This window comes from Saccoglossus kowalevskii, chromosome 14 (assembly GCF_978046115.1).
Source record: "Saccoglossus kowalevskii chromosome 14, keSacKowa6.1, whole genome shotgun sequence".
Classification (NCBI taxonomy): domain Eukaryota; kingdom Metazoa; phylum Hemichordata; class Enteropneusta; family Harrimaniidae; genus Saccoglossus; species Saccoglossus kowalevskii.
The window spans coordinates 36177020-36204394 of record NC_140654.1 but is presented as its reverse complement, the minus strand read 5'-3'; the positions used below and the strand labels follow the sequence as shown (position 1 = coordinate 36204394).

The 27375-nt window shown below is 36.4% G+C and overlaps 1 protein-coding gene across 3 annotated transcripts in view; it reads right to left on the bottom strand.

Moving 5' to 3' along the window:
• Positions 1-27375, bottom strand: part of LOC102802756 (extracellular sulfatase Sulf-1-like) — a 219694-nt gene that overhangs the window by 129186 nt on the left and 63133 nt on the right. For all 3 annotated transcript variants that reach the window (XM_085508186.1, XM_085508184.1, XM_085508185.1), the window contains exons 2-7: positions 7588-7802; positions 5182-5421; positions 4500-4650; positions 3452-3622; positions 2632-2782; positions 1378-1553 (exon numbers count right to left, since the gene is read on the bottom strand). In XM_085508186.1, coding sequence (XP_085364312.1) covers positions 1378-1553; positions 2632-2782; positions 3452-3622; positions 4500-4650; positions 5182-5421; positions 7588-7789 — 1091 coding nt within the window. In that variant the 5' untranslated portion in view covers positions 7790-7802. The remainder of the gene's footprint in view (positions 1-1377; positions 1554-2631; positions 2783-3451; positions 3623-4499; positions 4651-5181; positions 5422-7587; positions 7803-27375) is intronic.

Sequence of the window (27375 nt, the reverse complement as noted above, 5' to 3'; positions counted from 1 at the left end):
AAACCAGATATCTATGAGGACTTGGTGTTTCTGAATGTATAGGTGTCACAGAGGACATGGGTTTGAATTGCAACATGAACAGCTGGTAGTTGTTAATATTATTTACTCTGTTTTGGTACATTTTGACAAATAAAGTGTATATCAGAACATGGCAGTCCCCCCCCCCAATGTAGAGAGAGATGTGTTTGTTTCAAATAATTTTGTTTTTACTGGCAGAGCTAGCTAGGCAGAGCTACAGTGTACACAAGATTTCCAAGCCGTGTATTCAACAGGCAGGCAAACAAGCAAGTTAAATCTTCAGTCAGGAAACATTATATAAATCAGTTCAATTAGATAAATATGTTTCTTTGTCATTGTAAATTGTGAATGTAATATTTCTATTCAATTTTCTCAATGTCAATTCTGCGATAATTGAGCTGTATCTTAATTGGAACATGTTAATTTGGTGATGTTAGTTTTATGCTTTGGAAATTTAAAATGTAGTAGATAATATTTGATGATTTTTCCTAAGTAACTATTCAAAATAGCTAGATGTTCTTAGCAATGGTTCTTTATCGTTAGCATAAAACAATTTTTTAAACATATAGGTAGAACATAAGAATGTATGGACACACAAGAGCCATAAAAACAAACTGTTTAACTCATTCACTGTGCTGTACCTACGCAAGTACACCAATCTATTGTGAAATCTTTTATTGATTCCATAATAGTGTGCTTTCATATATAAATAAAGTAATAGCACTCATTTCCAACTAAAATGTACGACTATCTCAGCTATGTTGCATATATTAAGAGGTTTGTATTGGATTATTTATTATCTTCACATATTATTATGAGATTAATGCCATTATGAATAAACATGTCCTAGTTGGTTCAATAAGTCGGCCATTTTGAATAAGAACATGACTCAAATGACATGGTGTAGGAATGACCAGTCATTGTATGTCAGCAACAGCTGAGATAGCTCTACTGTTAGCAATGCACATTTCAATAAAACAATTGAAGATATCATCACAAAATGAAAGTACCTAAAAAGTATATATATATAAAATATCAAAGCAATCTGTCAAAAGTATCACTTTTTATCATCATCTCATAATTTTCTTCTATGATATTTAATTTTTTTTTAAGTTTCCAGTGTAACAGTTTTTAGTACCATATTTGATCTATAAATAGTGCTGGCGATATGTAAATTTCAGGTGTATCTATAGTCAAAATAAGTAGTATTTTAATGATTTAGTAAAGGATTTTTGTTTTATATGTACTTCTATTGGAGATAGGCAAGAGCAAAACAGTATATGCAAAATCAGCACTAATTATCTTACTAAGAATAAATAAAATTGTATTTATATCAGGTGTGACCTGATGCAAACTTACTGAATACCAGGAGGTATATTTGGCCCTCGTATATAGAATGGAACCCTTATATCAAAATCATAGGGCATGGACTTCCCTTTAACAAGACCAAATTGACCTGCATGGTAGCCGTGATCTGATGTAAAAATTATAAAAGTATTGTCCAGTTCATCCATCTCTTTCAACATATTGTACGACTGAAAAACAAAACAAAAAAAGACAAGATACATGAATGTTGGGAATTAAAGTTGCATTTCTACTTCACAAATCTGTGAGGTACTATACCATGACTAATATATACACCACCAACTGTAGAGATTGTGGACAGGTAATGAGAAATTATCTGCACATAATATGAATTCAAGTGTGCCTCCTACATAGAAATATATGAACAGCCATTCGGGAAGATTTTTCTCTCTTATTTATGGTATAATTTCTGAGAAAATATTGTGAACACAAGCAGAAAGATAGAAGGGCACTGGGGCAAAATGAACTATCCCCCTTTCTAAATGCAAAGTTGGTTCATACGCCATCTGGTGGAAATATGAAATTAAAATGCACTATTTGGCTTTGAGTTTTATTATCCCTAAAAAATAAAGGATAAAAATATAAACAAACATATTTTAGATTTTTTTTAGATTTTTAGTGTGTTTTTAACAAAAATCTGAATTAGGTACATTTTCTGTCATGTTTTGTAACACAAATGCCAACATTAATTTATACATGCCTTAACATTTCTAACCATTTTGGACATTATTTCCATAAAACAGTGATTTGTAATGATAGCCATACATGCAGAAACACTTAAAGTAATCAATGTTTATTTCTTTGTGTAATGAACTAAAACTTTGTTTTTCTTCTACATAAAATTATTTATTCAGTCAGTCAGTTTTTTTCTCACTTTTCCACTAATTATTTAAAATATTCAAACTTTGTGAATGTTGTACTTCTTCAATCGAAATGTAACGTCACATGGAATGTGTCTTCATGACTGTATCACATGTGGTGTCCTGTGTTGTCATATAACTAATTTGTTTGGTACATTTAGTTGATATTGGCAGCTTACAGTGTGGCTTCATTTATATTGTTAATCAGCTTTGAAATGTATAATGTGATGTGCAACTTATTTACTTGGAGTTAACTACTCCATACTGAACTGTAAACAACTAGACTATACTTCCTTGGGTAAGGCCTGAAATGTTCTCTATAGTGTTTATATGAAAGGTGCATTTAAAGATGAGAATTTTACAAATAACATTCAGAGATTTTCTTTACCTTTTCTACAGCATCATCAACAGATAATAATGTTTGTAACCTTTTTTGTTGTAAAATATCTGTAAATGCAATCTGCTGTGGTTCCATTTTAGTAGTATATTGAAAAATCCAGTGCTTGTCATGATTGGGGGCTATATTCCATGTTGGAGTCCTACATAATAGAATGATTGGTAAATTATGCTACACTGTCTGAAGGTTTTTGCTAGATTTAAACAAATATTTAGATTCTAGTCAAAAATATTACTTCTGATTTGTTCTTATTTCATACTTACAATATTTTTGCAGAAACCTGAAAAAAAGTCTTGAGCAGGCTTTTTAAGGCAAAATGCACCCTGACGAGAAAACATTATTTTTCACCTTGTCTGAATTATATTACAATAAACTTTTATCCAATCCAATATTGCATAATTTATACCAGTTAGGAAGCTGAAGTACGTGTATGTCTTGTATGTACAGTACTCAAGATATTGGTGACATTTCACATAAAATTGTCTTTGCATGGTTACAATTTTTATCTTTTCATCTTTAAGCTTGGAAATATTATTAATCACTATAAAATGTCAACAAAGTTCAATTTTTTTGTGACTAATGTATAATTTTCATAATATGGTTTGTTAAACATAGAAATGAGTGCACTAACTGAATACATCTACACTGCTGACCAGATGTCAGCAATATACTACTAGTAATATGGTTAAGATTGTAATGGTTACACTATATTTGTTGTTGGTCTTATCTATTACATAAGAATAATATGCAATCTTAAATTTTAGAGTAAAACGACAGACCGAGGAATAATTCACAACTATACAAATTTCACCTATGTGTCATGACTCCAGAAAACATATGCTGATACTGTGGAGCTGCATCTTCAGGTCCATGGGGTGCTGGCATTGATAACACTATTGCTACAGGTCGCGTTGGATAAACTTGTTTTGATAACTTGAAGAATGTGACACTATCATTGGCTATCAGATCTGTCAAGTAATCTCTGCAAAAATAAAAAGTATTGATTTCTTATTTTAAACTGAGAAAACATGATATTGCCACTCAAGATATCATTAAATGTTTGGTTATCAACAAAAAATCATGCAGTTTAAAAATTTATGAATGACAAAAAACACAAAATAGAATCTTCCACTCCCCAAACGTCCTTTCTTAGATTATACTATTATTGTGCGTGTTGATTAAGTGTGATTCTATTTCATTAAAACATAATATCAGTACCCTAATTTTCACTACATCGCATTAAATAATAATTTCTGCATTGAGTTTGGGATTTATTTGTGTAAACCAGCATTTTAATATCAGCATTGTAGTAAGTGTTCTAGATTTTGTATTCCAATTCAAGAGCGAAAAAGCCCTAAATAGAACATGCACATAGATGGACAAGACCACGGACGAGGCCAGCGAAGACAAAATCAACATAAATTTTGTATATTTCTATGAACTGGTAGTAATACCGACTGTACAATATTATGTGAGTAATGATTTTTTCGCATGTTAAGAAAACAGACGTGAAACCGGATGAACACTTTGTAGCAAAAAATTTGCATGTTCCTTACAAGGAGTTTTCTTGCAAAATGCACAATAATATTCACATTTTAAGCAAAAATAATTCATAATATTACAGGTTTTCCTGTATACTATTTCACTGTACACCTGCAATCACTATATAAAAGAGATTACGACTCAGTTAGATATTTAGGCCAGATTATTCAGTCTCAGGGCGGAATGTAACAGGTCTTCTCGTGCCAGCTATAAGACTTTGCTTCAGCCAATCAGATAGCTAGATTGAGATTAGATGGAACATTATCATAATATTTACATGTACTTGGCAACCCTCGATCAGAATTTAGAATACTAACTTGTAATAGTCATTTTTCATTCGAATTTTTTTGCCATTTCTATTGATAGTATAATTATAAAATCTGGAGTTGTGAACCAATCCGACCCATTCCATCCATCCTGGTGGTATATATGTACCATTATAGGTATTTAAATATTTACCAAAATAACCTGAAATAAATTAAAACGCTGTTAATGTATATTTTAGTAGATTCAAAGCATTCCCTGCATGTAAAATGAAAAACATTACAATATGTTAACAAATTGAAGCAACATGAGAAGGGATTGGTACAACATGAGAAGGGATTGGTACAACGTGAGAAAGGATTGGTACAACGTGAGAAGGGATTGGTACAACGAGAGAAGGGATTGGTACAACGTGAGAAGGGATTGGTACAACGAGAGACACTTGATATTGTTTGGTTGTGTATTCGTTTGCTAATGAATGAAATGTCAACTCCAATTGCATATGTAATGTCTGGGGTAATTTATTATGCACAATGCCACCCATGCACAGATTTGCTTGGACTTAGATATAAACAGTGCTGTGCCTAGATGTAAAGTGTGCACATGTGCACTCGTTCTTGCGTCAATTTCAGTGTGCACACACTGCCTATATAAATACTGTTACATACATCTTGAAAGTATTAGAGTAAGTGTTCATGGCTTTCTAACATTCTATGTAAAATTATGGCAACCTACCTGTTCTATAAGTATTATCTTTCAAAAATGTTGCAAATGTTTTTGTTTCAGGTCCTCTTCTCCAGCTCAAAGAACCACAGTGTTCATTATTTGTATACACATTATGATTATGTGTGTGAAGTCCTGTTAATATTGTACTTCGAGATGGACAGCACATCGGAGTTGTCACAAAGGCATTATTAAATGTAGCACCACCTTCACCTAATATATGGCGTGTTTTATTCATAGCATCCATTGAACCTGAAATATATAACAAGCCATGCATGGCACAGTCCCAGTTAATTGTCAAATTTAAGATATATAGTTTTGTTTATAGTAATATAGCTGAAACAAACATGTCAGGAATATGATGATGATGATTGTTTAACATTTAAATGATTGACATTTATATCAGATATTGCTTTGGAACAGCATTAATTAAAACAACATCAGCCATTTTGAATACATGTATAATGAATATAGCGGTATAAAATTTTAACATAATCAATCAAAGCAAGTCAGAGATATGGCACTAAAACCACATTCATTAAAACAAGTCATTGAAAATGACACAGTCCCCGTTAAATTTTTGAAAGTTCTCTTGGTGCTCATCATATTAAAGCGAAGGGGTTGTCGCAAGCGTGTCCTTGAAACTTGAGTTTCAATACAACAGATTGTTTATTTACATCAAAACACGTGTTCCGTATAGTAGTAAGATGGCCAAAAATAAAAACAGTCGTTATTCGGCCATCTTTGATCTGATTATGAAACACACTGATATGCATGATGTATGTGCCAAATACAAATGAAAATGGTACATAAATTGTGGAAATATAGTAGTAAGGCCAAAAAGTCAGATGACTGTCAATTGGCCATCCTTGACCAGATTTTGAAACAAATTGTCATGGACATGCATCCTAACATGTGTAAAGTACATGTATGTACCAAATTTGAATGAAAACTGACAGAGCACGTCCAAGAAACCGCATAAAAAAACAAAAACAAGATGCCTGCCAGTCGACCATTTTGATCAAATTGCGAAATAAATCGTCATGGACATGTATCCTAACATGTATGATCTATGTACTAAATTTGAATGAAAACTGACAAAGCATGTCCAAAATACAACATTTTCAAAAAACAAGATGGCTGCCAGTCGTCCATTTTGAATTGAATAGCTAAACCACTGCATGTGCATATGTCCCACAAAGTACTAGGCACATGCAAAGAATTAATGGAATCGGTCCAAGGGATTCTGAGAAATGACTCCGAACGGACGCACAGATGGGCGGAGACTGAATTATAAGCCCTTTTTTCGGACTTCGTCCGAACGGGGACTAAAAATAGCCGCCAGTCATCCATTTTGAATCTTATCTGAAAAACAAATTGATGTGCACCAAGGTCCTATGTAAGGGTCAGTTAAATGTACACAATAAACCATCTGGAGAGGGCATGCAATGCAAGGATGTGCAACCTGCAAGGGTCATGCAATGCCAGGATGTGCAACCTGCAAGGGTCATGCAATGCCAGGATGTGCAACCTGCAAGGGTCATGCAATGCCAGGATGTGCAACCTGCAAGGGTCATGCAATGCCAGGATGTGTAACCTGCAAGGGTCATGCAATGCCAGGATGTGTAACCTGCAAGGGTCATGCAATGCCAGGATGTGTAACCTGCAAGGGTCATGCAATGCCAGGATGTGCAACCTGCAAGGGTCATGCAATGCCAGGATGTGTAACCTGCAAGAGTCATGCAATGCCAGGATGTGTAACCTGCAAGGGTCATGCAATGCCAGGATGTGTAACCTGCAAGGGACATGCAATGCCAGGATGTGTAACCTGCAAGGGACATGCAATGCTAGGATGTGCAACCTGCAAGGGTCATGCAATGCCAGGATGTGTAACCTGCAAGGGTCATGCAATGCCAGGATGTGTAACCTGCAAGGGACATGCAATGCTAGGATGTGTAACCTGCAAGGTTCATGCAATGCCAGGATGTGTAACCTGCAAGGGTCATACAATGCCAGGATGTGTAACCTGCAAGGGACATGCAATGCTAGGATGTGTAACCTGCAAGGGTCATGCAATGCCAGGATGTGTAACCTGCAAGGGTCATGCAATGCCAGGATGTGTAACCTGCAAGGGACATGCAATGCCAGGATGTGTAACCTGCAAGGGACATGCAATGCTAGGATGTGTAACCTGCAAGGGTTATGCAATGCCAGGATGTGTAACCTGCAATGGACATACAATGCTAGGATGTTTAACCTGCAAGGGTCATGCAATGCCAGGATGTGTAACCTGCAAGGGTCATACAATGCCAGGATGTGTAACCTGCAAGGGTCATGCAATGCCAGGATGTGCAACCTGCCAAAGTAGAAACCTGATAATAAAGAAATGATATGCACTGCTAATATATTTCTGATTACCTAACATCAGATCCTGATCATCAGTCATGATTAATATGATATTTGGCTTGCTGCTTTTGTTCTTTGCTTTGTTTGATTGTTTATTCTCTCTTAAATTGCTAGAATAGGATGGCTTGTTACGATTTCTTTCTGGAGCTGCATCTATGACAGTGACGAAGTATAGAAGGGGTGCCAACAAAGAAAATAGCCATGGTAACTGCATTGTTAGTTATCAGCTGTAAAAAAAGAGTAATGATGAATATATTATTGGCAAATTTATAAGTAGTATACAATTGTTTCATTATTGGCAAGACAAATGATAACAAGATGCCCTAATATAATCAAAATTATATTAAACACGCCATGCATGGCACAGTCCCAGTTAGTTATCGAATTTAAGATATATAGTTTTGTTTATAGTAATATAGCTGGAATATAAACATGTCAGAAATATGATTATGATGTCATTTGTATCTGATTGTCAAACGAGTATTTACAGATATTTCTCTGGAACAGCATTAATTTAAACAAAATCAGCCATTTTGAATACACGTATAATGAATACTAGTATATAAAATTTGAACATACATGTAGTCAGTCAAAGCAAGTTAGAGATATGGCTCTAGAAGCCCATTGATTAAAACAAAATGAATCTGATCTAAAAATTAAAAATATAGCTGCATAGCAGCGATGACGGGTTTCGAGCCTGCGTGGCTCATGGCAAATTGCACTTGCTCGATGTGATTATTTGACGAATGTTTCATGTCTAGAATGAAAGATAGCAGACAAACTACACAACATATGGATTTGATTTCACAGGAATAAGATAAACTTAATGCAAGGACAAATAGTTCATGAGTTATAGAACTTTTTCTCTTTTACTAAATCCAAGATGGCTGCCAAAGGAAGCCATTTTTCGATAATCTAATTTAGTAACTTTGTAGAGCTATCAACAGAGATACTATATGCTAAATTGCTTTTCAAACAAGGAAGCAGTTTTTAACAAGATAATTTTTTGAGGTTTTTTGAATTTTTGTGATAAATTCAACATGGCCGCCCAAACCACTTGAATCATGGGAAATATTTTCATGAACACATAATCATCTCATTGAGCGGATGTTGTATGCCAAGTTTTGTTTAAATCTGGCAAATCGTTCATAAGTTATAGCGTACTTTCACTTTTTACTAAATCCAAGATGGCTGCCAAAGGAAACCATTTTTCGAAAATCGGCTTCAGTAACTTTGTAGAGCTATCAACAGAGACACTATATGCTAAATAGATTGTCAAACAAGCAAGCAGTTTTTAAGATAATAATTTCTTGAGGTTTTTGGCAATTTTGTGATAAATTCAAGATGGCCGCCAAAACCACTTGAGTCATGGGAAATATTTTTATGAACACATAATCATCTTATTGAGTGGATGTTGTATGCCAAGTTTTGTCGAAATCTGGAAAATTGTTCATAATTTATAGCGTAATTTCACTTTTCACTAAATCCAAGATGGCTGCCAAAGGAAGCCATTTTTCAAAAATCTGCTTCAGTACCTTTGTAGAGCTATCAACAGAGATACTATATGCTAAATTGATTGTCAACCAAGCAAGCAGTTTTTAAGAAGATAATTTTTTGAGATTTTTTGCAATTTTTTGATAAATTCAATATGGCCGCCAAAACCACTTGAATCATGGGAAATATTTTTATGAACACATAATCATCTTATCGAAGGGATGTTCTATGCCAACTTTGGTTTCAATCTGGCAAATTGTTCATGAGTTATAGCGTACTTTCACTTTTGACTAAATCCAATATGGCTGCCAAAGGAAGCCATTTTTCAAAAATCTGCTTCAGTAGCTTTGTAGAGCTATGGCCATAGGTGCTTCAAAGCAAATTTCTCATCACATGAATAAGCCATTTTTAAGTAGAAGATTTTAAAAGTTTTTTGTCAATTTTCAGAAAGTCAGTCTAATATGGCGGCCAAGGTCACATGATCGCTAAAGATTTTATTGCTGATATTTGCTAGACATGAACCAATGATGCCACACAAAAAAACCGGAAGTTCCTAGACCCTCAGAAAGTGGTGCAATTGAGCACTTCCGGTTTGTGTTCTACCTAAGATGGCGGCCAGGTCATGTGATCTACATAGCTGGTTTTGGGATATGAACCACAACTCATTTCCCTTTATCAGCATGCAAAATAGCAAATCAATCGCAGCATTATTTTTCAAGTTACAGCGGTTACAAAAAACGGCGGAAAAATAATAATAATAAATATAGCTGCAGAGCAGCTATTAACGGCTTTCAAGAAAAAAGGGCCATAACACTATCAAATTTGAAAAAAAAAAGTTTGAAGATTTGATTTGTGCAATGTATATAAGTGTAGGTTACACGATGTTCTGGCCCAATGCCTTCATTATAGCGCTATTTCCATGTCTCTAATTTCAATACTGCTTGAAATATTAGAGACATGCATATTTAATGAGATCTATGACCATATATGGTCAATGGATATGTTGGCCAATTCTCTTTTCTATTGCCTTCAATATAGTGTTTGTTCCATGTTTGTACATGGAATAGCGCTTGAGATATTAGAGACATGAATATATGGTCAACGGATATGTTGGCCAATTTTCTTTCCCAGTTCCTTCAATATAGCATTGGTACCATGTTTATACATGCAACAGTGCTTGAGATATTGGAGACATGCATATTTAATGAGTTCTATGACCATATATGGTCAACAGATATGTTGGCCAATTCTCTTTGCTATAGCCTTCAATATAGTGTTTGTTCCATGTTTGTACATGAAATAGCGCTTGAGATATTAGAGACATGCATATTCAATGAGTTCTATGACCATATATGGTCAACGGATATGTTGGCCAATTCTCTTTGCTATTGCCTTCAATATAGCATTGGTACCATGTTTATACTTGCAATGGTGCTTGAGATATTGGAGACATGCATATTTAATGAGTTATATGACCATATATGGTCAACAAATATGTTGGCCAATTCTCAGGTCCATTGCCTTCAATATAGCATTGGTACCATATTTGTACATGCAATACTCCATGAGATATTAGACACATGTATATTTAATGAGTTTTATGACCATATATGGCCAATGGATATGTTGGCCAATTCTCTTTTCTATTGCCTTCAATATAGTGTTTGTTCCATGTTTGTACATGGAATAACACTTGAGATATTAGAGACATGCATATTAAATGAGTTCTACGACCATATATGGTCAACGGATATATTGGCCAATTTTCTTGTCCATTGCCTTTAATATAGCATTGGTACCATGTTTATACTTGCAATGGTGCTTGAGATATTGGAGACATGCATATTTAATGAGTTATATGACCATATATGGTCAACTAATATGTTGGCCAATTCTCTTGTCCATTGCCTTCAGTATACCATTAGTTCCATGTTTGTACATGCAATAGTGCTTGAGATATTGGAGACATGCATATTTAATGAGTTATATGACCATATATGGTAATTGAACATGTTGACAATTTATCTTGTCCAAACCCTTCAATATAGCAATGGATCCATGTCTGTATGTGCAATAGTGCCTGAGATATTATAGATATGCATATTTAATGAGGTATATGACCTTATATGGTCAACGAATATGTTGGCTCATTTATTTGACCATTATCTTCAATATAGCATTAGTTTCACGTTTGTGCATGCAATAGTGCTTGAGATATAAAAGACACGCATATTTAATGAGTTCTATGACCATATATGGTTAACGAATATTTTGGCCAATTCCCTTGTCCGTTGCCTTTAATATTCCGTTGGTTCCATGTTTGTACATGCAATAGTTTTTGAGATATAAGAGACATGCATATTTAATGAGTTCCAAGATGGCGGCCGAACCACGTGACTAATCGAAAATCTGTTCCAGTCACTTTTAATGGCACGACATGTAGAAGGTATATACAAATTTTCAGGCAAAATGGTGCAGCCGTTTCAGAGAAGAAGTCGTTTGAAGTTGGCGGAAGAATAATAATAATAAACATAACAAAAACAATAGGCTTTCAAGCCTGAAGGGACTTGAAAGCCTAATAATAATCAAAGCAATTACAATAGGGTTTCGCCCCATAGGGCTCGAAACCCTAATAATGTGCATCAGGAACCTGTAATGTCTAATGTATGCACCAAGTTTGAACAAAATCCATCCATAAATGCTTAATATTTGATAATTTTTAGCATAAAATGGGCACCATTCGGCCATTTTGAATAGGATCGTCAAACCAATATATCTGTCTATCTATGACATGATAATAATCTTTGAATCTTATCTGAAGAACAAAATGATGTGCATCAAGGTCCTATAATGTCCAACGTATATACCAAGTTTGAACAAAATCCATTCGGCCATTTTTAATAGGATCATCAAACCAATATATCTGTATATCTATGGCATGATGTATTATGAGTATTCAAAATTTGAACATTTGAATCAGTCACAGCAAGTCAGAGATATGGCACAAGAACCACATTTATTAAAACAAAATGGCCGCCAGTCAGCCATTTTGAATCTTATCTGAAAAACAGTGATGTGCATCAAGGTCCTATAATGCCCAATGTATATACCAAGTTTGAACAAAATCCATCTGTAAACAGTCGAGAAATGCTCGATTTTGATGATTTTTTAGCACAAAAATGGCCACCATTCAGCCATCTTGAATCAGATCGTGAAACAAATTGATGTTCATATGTATAATATCATGTATGATGTACGTGTGAAGTTTGATTGTGATTGGTCCAGGCATTTCTAAGATACAGGTCCGGAGGCAAGCAAGCACACACACATGGACGGACGGACTGACAGAAGCACAGAGGTCAAAACATAAGTTCCTGTTTTCGGACTGCGTCCGAACAGGGTCTAACAAGCAGCTCGTTAGCTGATATACATGTGGCTCGAGACTGTATACATTGTAGTTACATTTACAAAAGTACATTTTTTTTATTAAAAATTACAAAAATATTCACTAAAATTAAAGAATTGAACATGCCATTTTCAAGAAGAAGTTGAAAATTTTAACAGCGCCAAATGGATGATAGATGCTGGAAAACCAACACCAGAAGACAAATGCTGAGTTCTCACTGTTTACTGTTTTCAACAATTCTAATCTGAATCTTTGGGATGGTAAATAGACATTATTTTTTGTATGCTAAATTTGTTTTGGAATGCAAGAGCAAACTGCTTTATTTTTAGAAAATTTTATTTATAAATTTTGTACCATGATGTCAATTCAAAATGGCAAAATGGTATTTATTGTGATCTGGGTCTAGTTTTCAGATTATCTCACTTTGTAGCTATAAGAACTTTATGGCAGAACTGCATTTAATTATTGTGACAGGCAAGAAATATATCATTGTTATGTTAGTTGCTATCCTGTCATGAGACAAGACAATTCTATATGTTGTTTGATTTAATAAGATTGTTCTTTGTACATGGAATTCAGTTGAATTTAGATTGCACATGTATGGTGTGATGTGTGCTGCAAAAAAATATCCATGACATGAAAATTTTGTGAAGACATATATAACTAATTCAGTTGCTTATTTCAAAAGATTTATACATGTATCTACATTTGCTTTATATAGTGTCACCTAAAGCTGTATGGAGAAAACAAACCAACACTTGCTTTGTATAGTGTCACCTAAAGCTGTATAGAGAAGACAAACCAACACTTGCTTTATATAGTACCACCTAAAGCTGTATGGAGAAGACAAACCAACACTTGCTTTATATAGTACCACCTAAAGCTGTATAGAGAAGACAAACCAACACTTGCTTTATATAGTACCACCTAAAGCTGTATAGAGAAGACAAACCAACACTTGCTTTATATAGTACCACCTAAAGCTGTATAGAGAAGACAAACCAACACTTGCTTTATATAGTGTCACCTAAAGCTGTATGGAGAAGACAAACCAACACTTGCTTTATATAGTACCACCTAAAGCTGTATGGAGAAGACAAACCAACACTTGCTTTATATAGTGTCACCTAAAGCTGTATGGAGAAGACAAACCAACACTTGCTTTATATAGTACCATCTAAAGCTGTATGGAGAAGACAAACCAACACTTGCTTTATATAGTACCACCTAAAGCTGTATAGAGAAGACAAACCAACACTTGCTTTATACAGTACCACCTAAAGCTGTATAGAGAAGACAAACCAACACTTGCTTTATATAGTGTCACCTAAAGCTGTATGGAGAAGACAAACCAACACTTGCTTTATATAGTACCACCTAAAGCTGTATGGAGAAGACAAACCAACACTTGCTTTATATAGTGTCACCTAAAGCTGTATGGAGAAGACACACCAACACTTGCTTTATATAGTGTCACCTAAAGCTGTATAGAGAAGACAAACCAACACTTGCTTTATATAGTACCACCTAAAGCTGTATGGAGAAGACAAACCAACACTTGCTTTATATAGTGTCACCTAAAGCTGTATAGAGAAGACAAACCAACACTTGCTTTATATAGTACCACCTAAAGCTGTATGGAGAAGACAAACCAACACTTGCTTTATATAGTGTCACCTAAAGCTGTATGGAGAAGACACACCAACACTTGCTTTATATAGTGTCACCTAAAGCTGTATGGAGAAGACAAACCAACACTTGCTTTATATAGTACCACCTAAAGCTGTATGGAGAAGACAAACCAACACTTGCTTTATATAGTACCACCTAAAGCTGTATAGAGAAGACAAACCAACACTTGCTTTATATAGTGTCACCTAAAGCTGTATGGAGAAGACACACCAACACTTGCTTTATATAGTGTCACCTAAAGCTGTATAGAGAAAACAAACCAACACTTGCTTTATATAGTACCACCTAAAGCTGTATAGAGAAGACAAACCAACACTTGCTTTATATAGTGTCACCTAAAGCTGTATGGAGAAGACAAACCAACACTTGCTTTGTATAGTGTCACCTAAAGCTGTATGGAGAAGACAAACCAACACTTGCTTTATATAGTACCACCTAAAGCTGTATAGAGAAGACAAACCAACACTTGCTTTATACAGTGTCACCTAAAGCTGTATGGAGAAGACAAACCAACACTTGCTTTATAAAGTACCACCTAAAGCTGTATGGAGAAGACAAACCAACACTTGCTTTATATAGTGTCACCTAAAGCTGTATAGAGAAGACAAACCAACACTTGCTTTATATAGTACCATCTAAAGCTGTATGGAGAAGACAAACCAACACTTGCTTTATATAGTACCATCTAAAGCTGTATGGAGAAGACAAACCAACACTTGCTTTATATAGTGTCACCTAAAGCTGTATGGAGAAGACGCACCAACACTTGCTTTATATAGTACCATCTAAAGCTGTATGGAGAAGACAAACCAACACTTGCTTTATATAGTACCACCTAAAGCTGTATAGAGAAGACAAACCAACACTTGCTTTATATAGTGTCACCTAAAGCTGTATGGAGAAGACGCACCAACACTTGCTTTATATAGTACCATCTAAAGCTGTATGGAGAAGACGCACCAACACTTGCTTTATATAGTACCATCTAAAGCTGTATGGAGAAGACAAACCAACACTTGCTTTATATAGTGTCACCTAAAGCTGTATGGAGAAGACGCACCAACACTTGCTTTATATAGTACCATCTAAAGCTGTATGGAGAAGACGCACCAACACTTGCTTTATATAGTACCATCTAAAGCTGTATGGAGAAGACAAACCAACACTTGCTTTATATAGTGTCACCTAAAGCTGTATGGGGAAGACAAACCAACACTTGCTTTATATAGTGTCACCTAAAGCTGTATGGGGAAGACAAACCAACACTTGCTTTATATAGTGTCACCTAAAGCTGTATAGAGAAGACAAACCAACACTTGCTTTATATAGTACAACCTAAAGCTGTATGGGGAAGACAAACCAACACTTGCTTTGTATAGTACCATCTAAAGCTGTATGGAGAAGACAAACCAACACTAGCTTTATATAGTGTCACCTAAAGCTGTATGGAGAAGACAAACCAACACTTGCTTTATATAGTACCACCTCAAGCTGTATGGGGAAGACAAACCAACACTTGCTTTATATAGTGTCACCTAAAGCTGTATGGGGAAGACAAACCAACACTTGCTTTATATAGTACCACCTAAAGCTGTATGGAGAAGACAAACCAACACTTGCTTTATATAGTGTCAACTAAAGCTGTGTGGAGAAGACACACCAACACTTGCTTTATATAGTACCACCTAAAGCTGTATAGAGAAGACAAACCAACACTTGCTTTATATAGTACCACCTAAAGCTGTATAGAGAAGACAAACCAACACTTGCTTTATATAGTGTCACCTAAAGCTGTATGGAGAAGACAAACCAACACTTGCTTTATATAGTACCACCTAAAGCTGTATGGAGAAGACAAACCAACACTTGCTTTATATAGTGTCACCTAAAGCTGTATGGAGAAGACAAACCAACACTTGCTTTATATAGTACCATCTAAAGCTGTATGGAGAAGACAAACCAACACTTGCTTTATATAGTACCACCTAAAGCTGTATAGAGAAGACAAACCAACACTTGCTTTATACAGTACCACCTAAAGCTGTATAGAGAAGACAAACCAACACTTGCTTTATATAGTGTCACCTAAAGCTGTATGGAGAAGACAAACCAACACTTGCTTTATATAGTACCACCTAAAGCTGTATGGAGAAGACAAACCAACACTTGCTTTATATAGTGTCACCTAAAGCTGTATGGAGAAGACACACCAACACTTGCTTTATATAGTGTCACCTAAAGCTGTATAGAGAAGACAAACCAACACTTGCTTTATATAGTACCACCTAAAGCTGTATGGAGAAGACAAACCAACACTTGCTTTATATAGTGTCACCTAAAGCTGTATAGAGAAGACAAACCAACACTTGCTTTATATAGTACCACCTAAAGCTGTATGGAGAAGACAAACCAACACTTGCTTTATATAGTGTCACCTAAAGCTGTATGGAGAAGACACACCAACACTTGCTTTATATAGTGTCACCTAAAGCTGTATGGAGAAGACAAACCAACACTTGCTTTATATAGTACCACCTAAAGCTGTATGGAGAAGACAAACCAACACTTGCTTTATATAGTACCACCTAAAGCTGTATAGAGAAGACAAACCAACACTTGCTTTATATAGTGTCACCTAAAGCTGTATGGAGAAGACACACCAACACTTGCTTTATATAGTGTCACCTAAAGCTGTATAGAGAAAACAAACCAACACTTGCTTTATATAGTACCACCTAAAGCTGTATAGAGAAGACAAACCAACACTTGCTTTATATAGTGTCACCTAAAGCTGTATGGAGAAGACAAACCAACACTTGCTTTGTATAGTGTCACCTAAAGCTGTATGGAGAAGACAAACCAACACTTGCTTTATATAGTACCACCTAAAGCTGTATAGAGAAGACAAACCAACACTTGCTTTATACAGTGTCACCTAAAGCTGTATGGAGAAGACAAACCAACACTTGCTTTATAAAGTACCACCTAAAGCTGTATGGAGAAGACAAACCAACACTTGCTTTATATAGTGTCACCTAAAGCTGTATAGAGAAGACAAACCAACACTTGCTTTATATAGTACCATCTAAAGCTGTATGGAGAAGACAAACCAACACTTGCTTTATATAGTACCATCTAAAGCTGTATGGAGAAGACAAACCAACACTTGCTTTATATAGTGTCACCTAAAGCTGTATGGAGAAGACGCACCAACACTTGCTTTATATAGTACCATCTAAAGCTGTATGGAGAAGACAAACCAACACTTGCTTTATATAGTACCATCTAAAGCTGTATGGAGAAGACAAACCAACACTTGCTTTATATAGTGTCACCTAAAGCTGTATGGAGAAGACGCACCAACACTTGCTTTATATAGTACCATCTAAAGCTGTATGGAGAAGACGCACCAACACTTGCTTTATATAGTACCATCTAAAGCTGTATGGAGAAGACAAACCAACACTTGCTTTATATAGTGTCACCTAAAGCTGTATGGGGAAGACAAACCAACACTTGCTTTATATAGTGTCACCTAAAGCTGTATGGGGAAGACAAACCAACACTTGCTTTATATAGTGTCACCTAAAGCTGTATAGAGAAGACAAACCAACACTTGCTTTATATAGTACAACCTAAAGCTGTATGGGGAAGACAAACCAACACTTGCTTTGTATAGTACCATCTAAAGCTGTATGGAGAAGACAAACCAACACTAGCTTTATATAGTGTCACCTAAAGCTGTATGGAGAAGACAAACCAACACTTGCTTTATATAGTACCACCTCAAGCTGTATGGGGAAGACAAACCAACACTTGCTTTATATAGTGTCACCTAAAGCTGTATGGGGAAGACAAACCAACACTTGCTTTATATAGTACCACCTAAAGCTGTATGGAGAAGACAAACCAACACTTGCTTTATACAGTGTCACCTAAAGCTGTATGGAGAAGACAAACCAACACTTGCTTTATATAGTACCACCTAAAGCTGTATGGGGAAGACAAACCAACACTTGCTTTATATAGTACCATCTAAAGCTGTATGGAGAAGACAAACCAACACTTGCTTTATATAGTACCACCTAAAGCTGTATGGGGAAGACAAACCAACACTTGCTTTATATAGTACCATCTAAAGCTGTATGGAGAAGACAAACCAACACTTGCTATATATAGTACCACCTAAAGCTGTATGGGGAAGACAAACCAACACTTGCTTTATATAGTACCACCTAAAGCTGTATGGAGAAGACAAACCAACACTTGCTTTATACAGTGTCACCTAAAGCTGTATGGAGAAGACAAACCAACACTTGCTTTATATAGTACCACCTAAAGCTGTATGGGGAAGACAAACCAACACTTGCTTTATATAGTACCATCTAAAGCTGTATGGGGAAGACAAACCAACATTTGCTTTATATAGTACCACCTAAAGCTGTATGGGGAAGACAAACCAACACTTGCTTTATATAGTACCATCTAAAGCTGTATGGAGAAGACAAACCAACACTTGCTTTATATAGTACCACCTAAAGCTGTATGGGGAAGACAAACCAACACTTGCTTTATACAGTACCATCTAAAGCTGTATGGAGAAGACAAACCAACACTTGCTTTATATAGTGTCACCTAAAGCTGTATGGGGAAGACAAACCAACACTTGCTTTATATAGTACCACCTAAAGCTGTATGGAGAAGACAAACCAACACTTGCTTTATACAGTGTCACCTAAAGCTGTATGGAGAAGACAAACCAACACTTGCTTTATATAGTACCACCTAAAGCTGTATGGAGAAGACAAACCAACACTTGCTTTATATAGTACCATCTAAAGCTGTATGGGGAAGACAAACCAACATTTGCTTTATATAGTGTCAACTAAAGCTGTGTGGGGAAGACAAACCAACACTTGCTTTATACAGTACCCCATAAAGCTGTGTGGAGAAGACACACCAACACTTGCTTTATATAGTACCACCTAAAGTTGTATGGAGAAGACAAACCAACACTTGTTTTATATAGTGTCACCTAAAGCTGTATGGGGAAGACAAACCAACACTTGCTTTATATAGTGTCACCTAAAGCTGTATAGAGAAGACAAACCAACACTTGCTTTATATAGTACCACCTAAAGCTGTATGGAGAAGACAAACCAACACTTGCTTTATATAGTACCACCTAAAGCTGTATAGAGAAGACAAACCAACACTTGCTTTATATAGTGTCACCTAAAGCTGTATAGAGAAGACAAACCAACACTTGCTTTATATAGTACCACCTAAAGCTGTATAGAGAAGACAAACCAACACTTGCTTTATATAGTACCACCTAAAGCTGTATGGAGAAGACAAACCAACACTTGCTTTATATAGTGTCACCTAAAGCTGTATAGAGAAGACAAACCAACACTTGCTTTATATAGTACCACCTAAAGCTGTATAGAGAAGATAAACCAACACTTGCATTATATAGTGTCACCTAAAGCTGTATTGAGAAGACAAACCAACACTTGCTTTATACAGTGTCACCTAAAGCTGTATGGGGAAGACAAACCAACACTTGCTTTATATAGTGTCACCTAAAGCTGTATGGAGAAGACAAACCAACACTTGCTTTATATAGTGTCACCTAAAGATGTATAGAGAAGACAAACCAACACTTGCTTTATATAGTACCACCTAAAGCTGTGTGGAGAAGACAAACCAACACTTGCTTTATATAGAACCACCTAAAGCTGTATAGAGAAGACAAACCAACACTTGCTTTATATAGTGTCACCTAAAGCTGTATGGAGAAGACAAACCAACACTTGCTTTATATAGAACCACCTAAAGCTGTATATAGAAGACAAACCAACACTTGCTTTATATAGTGTCACCTAAAGCTGTATGGAGAAGACAAACCAACACTTGCTTTATATAGAACCACCTAAAGCTGTATGGGGAAGACAAACCAACACTTGCTTTATATAGTACCACCTAAAGCTGTGTGGAGAAGACAAACCAACACTTGCTTTATATAGAACCACCTAAAGCTGTATAGAGAAGACAAACCAACACTTGCTTTATATAGTGTCACCTAAAGCCGTATGGAGAAGACAAACCAACACTTGCTTTATATAGTACCACCTAAAGCTGTATGGAGAAGACAAACCAACACTTGCTTTATATAGAACCACCTAAAGCTGTATAGAGAAGACAAACCAACACTTGCTTTATATAGTACCACCTAAAGCTGTGTGGAGAAGACAAACCGACACTTGCTTTATATAGAACCACCTAAAGCTGTATAGAGAAGACAAACCAACACTTGCTTTATATAGTGTCACCTAAAGCTGTATGGAGAAGACAAACCAACACTTGCTTTATATAGTGTCACCTAAAGCTGTATGGAGAAGACAAACCAACACTTGCTTTATATAGTGTCACCTAAAGCTGTATGGAGAAGACAAACCAACACTTGCTTTATATAGTGTCACCTAAAGCTGTATGGAGAAGACAAACCAACACTTGCTTTATATAGTGTCACCTAAAGCTGTATGGGGAAGACAAACCAACACTTGCTTTATATAGTACCACCTAAAGCTGTATAGAGAAGACAAACCAACACTTGCTTTATATAGTGTCACCTAAAGCTGTATGGGGAAGACAAACCAACACTTGCTTTATATAGTACCACCTAAAGCTGTATAGAGAAGACAAACCAACACTTGCTTTATATAGTGTCACCTAAAGCTGTATGGAGAAGACAAACCAACACTTGCTTTATATAGAACCACCTAAAGCTGTATATAGAAGACAAACCAACACTTGCTTTATATAGTGTCACCTAAAGCTGTATGGAGAAGACAAACCAACACTTGCTTTATATAGAACCACCTAAAGCTGTATGGGGAAGACAAACCAACACTTGCTTTATATAGTACCACCTAAAGCTGTGTGGAGAAGACAAACCAACACTTGCTTTATATAGAACCACCTAAAGCTGTATAGAGAAGACAAACCAACACTTGCTTTATATAGTACCACCTAAAGCTGTATAGAGAAGACAAACCAACACTTGCTTTATATAGTACCACCTAAAGCTGTATAGAGAAGACAAACCAACACTTGCTTTATATAGTACCACCTAAAGCTGTATGGAGAAGACAAACCAACACTTGCTTTATATAGTGTCACCTAAAGCTGTATAGAGAAGACAAACCAACACTTGCTTTATATAGTGTCAACTAAAGCTGTGTGGAGAAGACACACCAACACTTGCTTTATATAGTGTCACCTAAAGCTGTATAGAGAAGACACACCAACATTTGCTTTATATAGTGTCACCTAAAGCTGTATGGGGAAGACAAACCAACACTTGCTTTATATAGTACCACCTAAAGCTGTATGGAGAAGACAAACCAACACTTGCTTTATATAGTGTCACCTAAAGCTGTATGGAGAAGACAAACCAACACTTGCTTTATATAGTGTCAACTAAAGCTGTGTGGGGAAGACAAACCAACACTTGCTTTATACAGTACCCCATAAAGCTGTATGGAGAAGACGCACCAACACTTGCTTTATATAGTACGACCTAAAGCTGTGTGGAGAAGACACACCAACACTTGCTTTATATAGTGTCACCTAAAGCTGTATAGAGAAGACAAACCAACACTTGCTTTATATAGTGTCACCTAAAGCTGTATAGAGAAGACAAACCAACACTTGCTTTATATAGTGTCACCTAAAGCTGTATGGGGAAGACAAACCAACACTTGCTTTATATAGTACCACCTAAAGCTGTGTGGGGAAGACAAACCAACACTTGCTTTATATAGTACCACCTAAAGCTGTATAGAGAAGACAAACCAACACTTGCTTTACATAGTGTCACCTAAAGCTGTATGGGGAAGACAAACCAACACTTGCTTTATATAGTGTCACCTAAAGCTGTGTGGGGAAGACAAACCAACACTTGCTTTATATAGTACCACCTAAAGCTGTATGGAGAAGACAAACCAACACTTGCTTTATACAGTGTAACCTAAAGCTGTATGGGGAAGACAAACCAACACTTGCTTTATATAGTGTCACCTAAAGCTGTATAGAGAAGACAAACCAACACTTGCTTTATATAGTACCACCTAAAGCTGTATGGAGAAGCCAAACCAACACTTGCTTTATATAGTGTCACCTAAAGCTGTATGGGGAAGACAAACCAACACTTGCTTTATATAGTACCACCTAAAGCTGTATGGAGAAGACAAACCAACACTTGCTTTATATAGTACCATCTAAAGCTGTATGGGAAAGACAAACCAACACTTGCTTTATATAGTGTCAACTAAAGCTGTGTGGAGAAGACACACCAACACTTGCTTTATATAGTGTCACCTAAAGCTGTATAGAGAAGACACACCAACACTTGCTTTATATAGTGTCACCTAAAGCTGTATGGGGAAGACAAACCAACACTTGCTTTATATAGTACCATCTAAAGCTGTATGGAGAAGACACACCAACACTTGCTTTATATAGTGTCACCTAAAGCTGTATAGAGAAGACACACCAACACTTGCTTTATATAGTGTCACCTAAAGCTGTATGGGGAAGACAAACCAACACTTGCTTTATATAGTACCATCTAAAGCTGTATGGGGAAGACAAACCAACACTTGCTTTATATAGTGTCCACTAAAGCTGTGTGGAGAAGACACACCAACACTTGCTTTATATAGTACCACCTAAAGCTGTATGGAGAAGACAAACCAACACTTGCTTTATATAGTACCATCTAAAGCTGTATGGAGAAGACAAACCAACACTTGCTTTATATAGTACGACCTAAAGCTGTGTGGGGAAGACAAACCAACACTTGCTTTATATAGTGTCACCTAAAGCTGTATGGAGAAGACAAACCAACACTTGCTTTATATAGTGTCACCTAAAGCTGTATAGAGAAGACAAACCAACACTTGCTTTATATAGTACCACCTAAAGCTGTATAGAGAAGACAAACCAACACTTGCTTTATATAGTGTCACCTAAAGCTGTATGGGGAAGACAAACCAACACTTGCTTTATATAGTGTCACCTAAAGCTGTATAGAGAAGACACACCAACACTTGCTTTATGTAGTACCACCTAAAGCTGTGTGGGGAAGACAAACCAACACTTGCTTTATATAGTGTCACCTAAAGCTGTATAGAGAAGACACACCAACACTTGCTTTATATAGTACCACCTAAAGGTGTATGGGGAAGACAAACCAACACTTGCTTTATATAGTGTCACCTAAAGCTGTATGGGGAAGACAAACCAACACTTGCTTTATATAGTACCACCTAAAGCTGTGTGGGGAAGACAAACCAACACTTGCTTTATATAATACTACCTAAAGCTGTATAGAGAAGACACACCAACACTTGCTTTATATAGTGTCACGTAAAGCTGTATAGAGAAGACACACCAACACTTGCTTTATATAGTACCACCTAAAGCTGTATGGGGAAGACAAACCAACACTTGCTTTATACAGTGTCACCTAAAGCTGTATGGGGAAGACAAACCAACACTTGCTTTATATAGTGTCACCTAAAGCTGTATGGGGAAGACAAACCAACACTTGCTTTATATAGTGCCACCTAAAGCTGTATGGAGAAGACAAACCAACACTTGCTTTATATAGTACCACCTAAAGCTGTATGGAGAAGACAAACCAACACTTGCTTTATATAGTGTCACCTAAAGCTGTATGGAGAAGACAAACCAACACTTGCTTTATATAGAACCACCTAAAGCTGTATATAGAAGACAAACCAACACTTGCTTTATATAGTGTCACCTAAAGCTGTATGGAGAAGACAAACCAACACTTGCTTTATATAGAACCACCTAAAGCTGTATGGGGAAGACAAACCAACACTTGCTTTATATAGTACCACCTAAAGCTGTGTGGAGAAGACAAACCAACACTTGCTTTATATAGAACCACCTAAAGCTGTATAGAGAAGACAAACCAACACTTGCTTTATATAGTACCACCTGAAGCTGTATAGAGAAGACAAACCAACACTTGCTTTATATAGTACCACCTAAAGCTGTATAGAGAAGACAAACCAACACTTGCTTTATATAGTACCACCTAAAGCTGTATGGAGAAGACAAACCAACACTTGCTTTATATAGTGTCAACTAAAGCTGTGTGGAGAAGACACACCAACACTTGCTTTATATAGTGTCACCTAAAGCTGTATGGAGAAGACACACCAACATTTGCTTTATATAGTGTCACCTAAAGCTGTATGGGGAAGACAAACCAACACTTGCTTTATATAGTACCACCTAAAGCTGTATGGAGAAGACATACCAACACTTGCTTTATATAGTGTCACCTAAAGCTGTATGGAGAAGACAAACCAACACTTGCTTTATATAGTGTCAACTAAAGCTGTGTGGGGAAGACAAACCAACACTTGCTTTATACAGTACCCCATAAAGCTGTATGGAGAAGACGCACCAACACTTGCTTTATATAGTACGACCTAAAGCTGTGTGGAGAAGACACACCAACACTTGCTTTATATAGTGTCACCTAAAGCTGTATAGAGAAGACAAACCAACACTTGCTTTATATAGTGTCACCTAAAGCTGTATAGAGAAGACAAACCAACACTTGCTTTATATAGTGTCACCTAAAGCTGTATGGGGAAGACAAACCAACACTTGCTTTATATAGTACCACCTAAAGCTGTGTGGGGAAGACAAACCAACACTTGCTTTATATAGTACCACCTAAAGCTGTATAGAGAAGACAAACCAACACTTGCTTTACATAGTGTCACCTAAAGCTGTATGGGGAAGACAAACCAACACTTGCTTTATATAGTGTCACCTAAAGCTGTGTGGGGAAGACAAACCAACACTTGCTTTATATAGTGTCACCTAAAGCTGTATAGAGAAGACAAACCAACACTTGCTTTATATAGTACCACCTAAAGCTGTATGGAGAAGACAAACCAACACTTGCTTTATACAGTGTAACCTAAAGCTGTATGGGGAAGACAAACCAACACTTGCTTTATATAGTGTCACCTAAAGCTGTATAGAGAAGACAAACCAACACTTGCTTTATATAGTGTCACCTAAAGCTGTATAGAGAAGCCAAACCAACACTTGCTTTATATAGTGTCACCTAAAGCTGTATGGGGAAGACAAACCAACACTTGCTTTATATAGTACCACCTAAAGCTGTATGGAGAAGACAAACCAACACTTGCTTTATATAGTACCATCTAAAGCTGTATGGGAAAGACAAACCAACACTTGCTTTATATAGTGTCAACTAAAGCTGTGTGGAGAAGACACACCAACACTTGCTTTATATAGTGTCACCTAAAGCTGTATAGAGAAGACACACCAACACTTGCTTTATATAGTGTCACCTAAAGCTGTATGGGGAAGACAAACCAACACTTGCTTTATATAGTACCATCTAAAGCTGTATGGAGAAGACACACCAACACTTGCTTTATATAGTGTCACCTAAAGCTGTATAGAGAAGACACACCAACACTTGCTTTATATAGTGTCACCTAAAGCTGTATGGGGAAGACAAACCAACACTTGCTTTATATAGTACCATCTAAAGCTGTATGGGGAAGACAAACCAACACTTGCTTTATATAGTGTCAACTAAAGCTGTGTGGAGAAGACACACCAACACTTGCTTTATATAGTACCACCTAAAGCTGTATGGAGAAGACAAACCAACACTTGCTTTATATAGTACCATCTAAAGCTGTATGGAGAAGACAAACCAACACTTGCTTTATATAGTACGACCTAAAGCTGTGTGGGGAAGACAAACCAACACTTGCTTTATATAGTGTCACCTAAAGCTGTATGGAGAAGACAAACCAACACTTGCTTTATATAGTGTCACCTAAAGCTGTATAGAGAAGACAAACCAACACTTGCTTTATATAGTACCACCTAAAGCTGTATAGAGAAGACAAACCAACACTTGCTTTATATAGTGTCACCTAAAGCTGTATGGGGAAGACAAACCAACACTTGCTTTATATAGTGTCACCTAAAGCTGTATAGAGAAGACACACCAACACTTGCTTTATGTAGTACCACCTAAAGCTGTGTGGGGAAGACAAACCAACACTTGCTTTATATAGTGTCACCTAAAGCTGTATAGAGAAGACACACCAACACTTGCTTTATATAGTACCACCTAAAGGTGTATGGGGAAGACAAACCAACACTTGCTTTATATAGTGTCACCTAAAGCTGTATGGGGAAGACAAACCAACACTTGCTTTATATAGTGTCACCTAAAGCTGTATGGGGAAGACAAACCAACACTTGCTTTATATAGTACCACCTAAAGCTGTGTGGGGAAGACAAACCAACACTTGCTTTATATAATACTACCTAAAGCTGTATAGAGAAGACACACCAACACTTGCTTTATATAGTGTCACCTAAAGCTGTATAGAGAAGACACACCAACACTTGCTTTATATAGTACCACCTAAAGCTGTATGGGGAAGACAAACCAACACTTGCTTTATACAGTGTCACCTAAAGCTGTATGGGGAAGACAAACCAACACTTGCTTTATATAGTGTCACCTAAAGCTGTATGGGGAAGACAAACCAACACTTGCTTTATATAGTGCCACCTAAAGCTGTATGGAGAAGACAAACCAACACTTGCTTTATATAGTACCACCTAAAGCTGTATGGAGAAGACAAACCAACACTTGCTTTATATAGTGTCACCTAATGCTGTATGGAGAAGACAAACCAACACTTGCTTTATATAGTGTCACCTAAAGCTGTATGGGGAAGACAAACCAACACTTGCTTTATATAGTACCACCTAAAGGTGTATGGGGAAGACAAACCAACACTTGCTTTATATAGTGTCACCTAAAGCTGTATGGGGAAGACAAACCAACACTTGCTTTATATAGTGTCACCTAAAGCTGTATAGAGAAGACAAACCAACATTTGCTTTATATAGTGTCACCTAAAGCTGTATGGGGAAGACAAACCAACACTTGCTTTATATAGTACCACCAAAAGCTGTATGGAGAAGACAAACCAACACTTGCTTTATATAGTGTCACCTAAAGCTGTATGGAGAAGACAAACCAACACTTGCTTTATATAGTGTCACCTAAAGCTGTATGGAGAAGACAA